Source organism: Morus notabilis, unplaced genomic scaffold (assembly GCF_000414095.1).
Source record: "Morus notabilis unplaced genomic scaffold, ASM41409v2 Scaffold1811, whole genome shotgun sequence".
Classification (NCBI taxonomy): domain Eukaryota; kingdom Viridiplantae; phylum Streptophyta; class Magnoliopsida; order Rosales; family Moraceae; genus Morus; species Morus notabilis.
The window spans coordinates 15,953-18,694 of record NW_010359594.1 but is presented as its reverse complement, the minus strand read 5'-3'; the positions used below and the strand labels follow the sequence as shown (position 1 = coordinate 18,694).

General features: G+C 35.8%; 1 protein-coding gene across 1 annotated transcript; it reads right to left on the bottom strand.

Annotated features, from left to right (window-relative positions):
- Window positions 1–860: 860 nt before the first annotated feature.
- Window positions 861–1,615, bottom strand: LOC21384914 (dirigent protein 21). Its single transcript, XM_010094866.2, has one exon. The coding sequence runs from the start codon at window positions 1,533–1,535 to the stop codon at window positions 942–944; it is 594 nt and encodes a 197-aa protein (XP_010093168.1). The 5' UTR covers window positions 1,536–1,615; the 3' UTR covers window positions 861–941.
- Window positions 1,616–2,742: the final 1,127 nt, after the last annotated feature.

Sequence of the window (2,742 nt, the reverse complement as noted above, 5' to 3'; positions counted from 1 at the left end):
AAAAAGTATAAAGATTATTTTTGGAAAAAAAAAAGAAAGAAAAAAAGAAAGAGAGAGAGACGAGAGAATAAAGAGGATAAAAAGCGACAGGGGGAATTGTATCCGTGTCTATAGGGGTAGAACAAAGGCCAGGACGAAGTTTCCCAAAGTTGCAGACAAATTTTTTTTTTTTTTTTTCAAAACACAAAGTTTCAGACTCCAATGTCCACTAATAATTCCGAATGACTTTTTCTAATAAAAAAGAATTCCAAATCATTATTACGTAATAACCGAAAGAATTAACTTTAGTATAAACATTAATTCGGAAAAAGAGGCACACAAAAAAAAAAATGTTTCTATTAATCTATCATCACGAGCACAAAACTATTTGGCATCTTTTGGATGGGACCATGTCATGATCATCACTCTGATTGTGACTAAACAAATAACAAAGCAAATCCAGGACAAGATTCCCGGAGACGGCCTTATAGTTTTATATGGCTTCAAACGTCCAAAGAAAAAGAAACTCTAACGGCTGGAATTGTACTTTTATCTTATCGATGGACACTGTTATTTTTTGACAATTGAATTAACTTTTTAGCGATCTGACTTGCGAATATCTACGTTAAAAAATTTTGCCGAAAAAAATAATAAAAAAACTCTAAAAGAAAATCAGTTACACATAAAGATGTGAGAGCTCAACCGAACAGAAATGCATTTGCATTTTGCACTATTTTATTGGAATCCCAAAACAAATATAGACTACATATGATTAGAAAAATGTAAAAAAAAAAAAAAAAAAAAAAAAGAGCAAAAATCCTTTCCCAAATCCACATTTTGAAATAACATCTCTTTTGATAATTTATTATAATCATCAATAATCAAAGAGAGTCCTAGTACTCTTATCAGATTACAAAAGGACATGTAAAGACAGAGAAAAAAAAAAGAAAAAAACCTGATAATCAATAATGGAAGACATAAACATTGTACTCCACAATAGCGTTTCCAGACGTGAGGTTGAACGTGTGAGTCCTCGCCTGAGCGTACCCTCTCGCAAACCTAAACACCCCGCTTCCTCCGACGATCGGCAGTTCTCGAACCGCCGAAAACACGGCGTTCCGTCCCAAGACGCTTAGAGTGCTTCCGTTGTATTTGCCGTCGGTAAAGACATAGTTTTGAACCATCAGAAGTCCCACCTCGGCCTGCGAGGCCGAGGCGTATATACCCTGGGCACTTCCCACCTGCTTGGAGGTCGGGTCGGGCCCCACGGTCAACGGATCGTCTATCATCACCACAAAGCCGAAGCCCGTGACCGAAGAGTTCGTCGATGCGGCGGCGGCGACTCTGACTGCCGTCGCGTTTTTGCCGCTGACAATGTCGTGGAAGTAGAAGTGGAGATGGCTTAGCTTCTCTTTCTTGAGGCCTAACCTTTTGGGAGGTAGGGTTTTTGAGAATTGGTACTCATTTTGTGCTGTGGTGAGGCTGATCAAGAAGAGAATTACGGTTAGTGAGATGATGAGAAAGATTGGGATGGAGTTTTGGAGAGTTTTGGCCATGGTGATATGGAGAGAAGAGACAAGAGACTTGTTGTTAAAGGACAATTATATAAAAAGGGCATGTTGTTTAGGTGAGTGGTTTATATATGTGTTTGCGCGTCTGTATATATAGCAAAAGGGTGTTGTATATTTGTTTTGGAATAATGGAGTAAATCCGGGTCTATCACGTCATTGACTTCTGACGCGGTAGGTCTGTTTCTTGACGACTTTTTAGGTACTAAAATATTGCAACAAACTGACGGGAGTCTTTTTTTTTTTTTTTTTTTTGAGGGGTAACACACAAGAAAACTGATGGGAGTTTAATTTTGGGAGCTCCCTAGAGAAAATAATAATATGCTTTTCTAACCCCCAAAAAAACCTATAGGTAATGCACAATTTTAAGCGTTAAATTTGAAAAAAAATGACATCAAAATAAATAAATAAAAATATAGAGCTCCCTTCTTTCATACCCTATGTAAGAATTCTCGTACTGTTTTTTTTTTATTTTTTTTTATTGTACAATAAGATAAGAAATAGTTTATTTTTCTTTCAGATAGTTGCCCACTTACTTTTTTATTTTCATTAGATAAAAAAAAAAGAATACATTAGGAAAAAATGTAGTTGTTTGTTTTTCAATGTCATATCATATTATACATCTTTGGTAAGTGTTCAAATCTAATGAGATTTGATTAAATTTTTTATTCATTTATAGCCTATCTCGGACTATTTCCTCAAATTAACATGCAAATTTGTGCGAGCTTTTATTAATATATTGTGGTTTTGTATAACTATCGTTCATTAATTTATTCTAATTATCAGTTAGTAAATTAATTATATCATGATAATTTTTTTTTGTCATTATAAGTTGATAAATTTTGAGTGTAGACTTCTTTTAGGGTAAATATGACAATTTCATTAAAAGGCCATCAAAGGACTAGAATACATGACTGCACTAAAACCATAGGAACGGGTGTCACTCATAAGACTAGACATTAGAGAGGCACCTGTAATCCAATAACGGGGAGGACACCTCTCAAAAGTGGCTTTGTAACATTTGACCGCAGAAAATTGACTCAACGTGAGCTAGATCCTAGTTATGTAATGGAACTCAGAGATACACACATACCTCAGACTACCAGTAGTGGGGAAGCCAACAGCTGGTTGAGGGAGAAAACACCACAGACTGATAGAAGTGGAAAAACCACCCTCTAGCAGGAGTAACACACCG

Bases quoted from the DNA above. Each gene is read 5' to 3' on its own strand.
- LOC21384914 (XM_010094866.2), bottom strand. From the start codon at position 1,535: ATGGCCAAAACTCTCCAAAACTCCATCCCAATCTTTCTCATCATCTCA.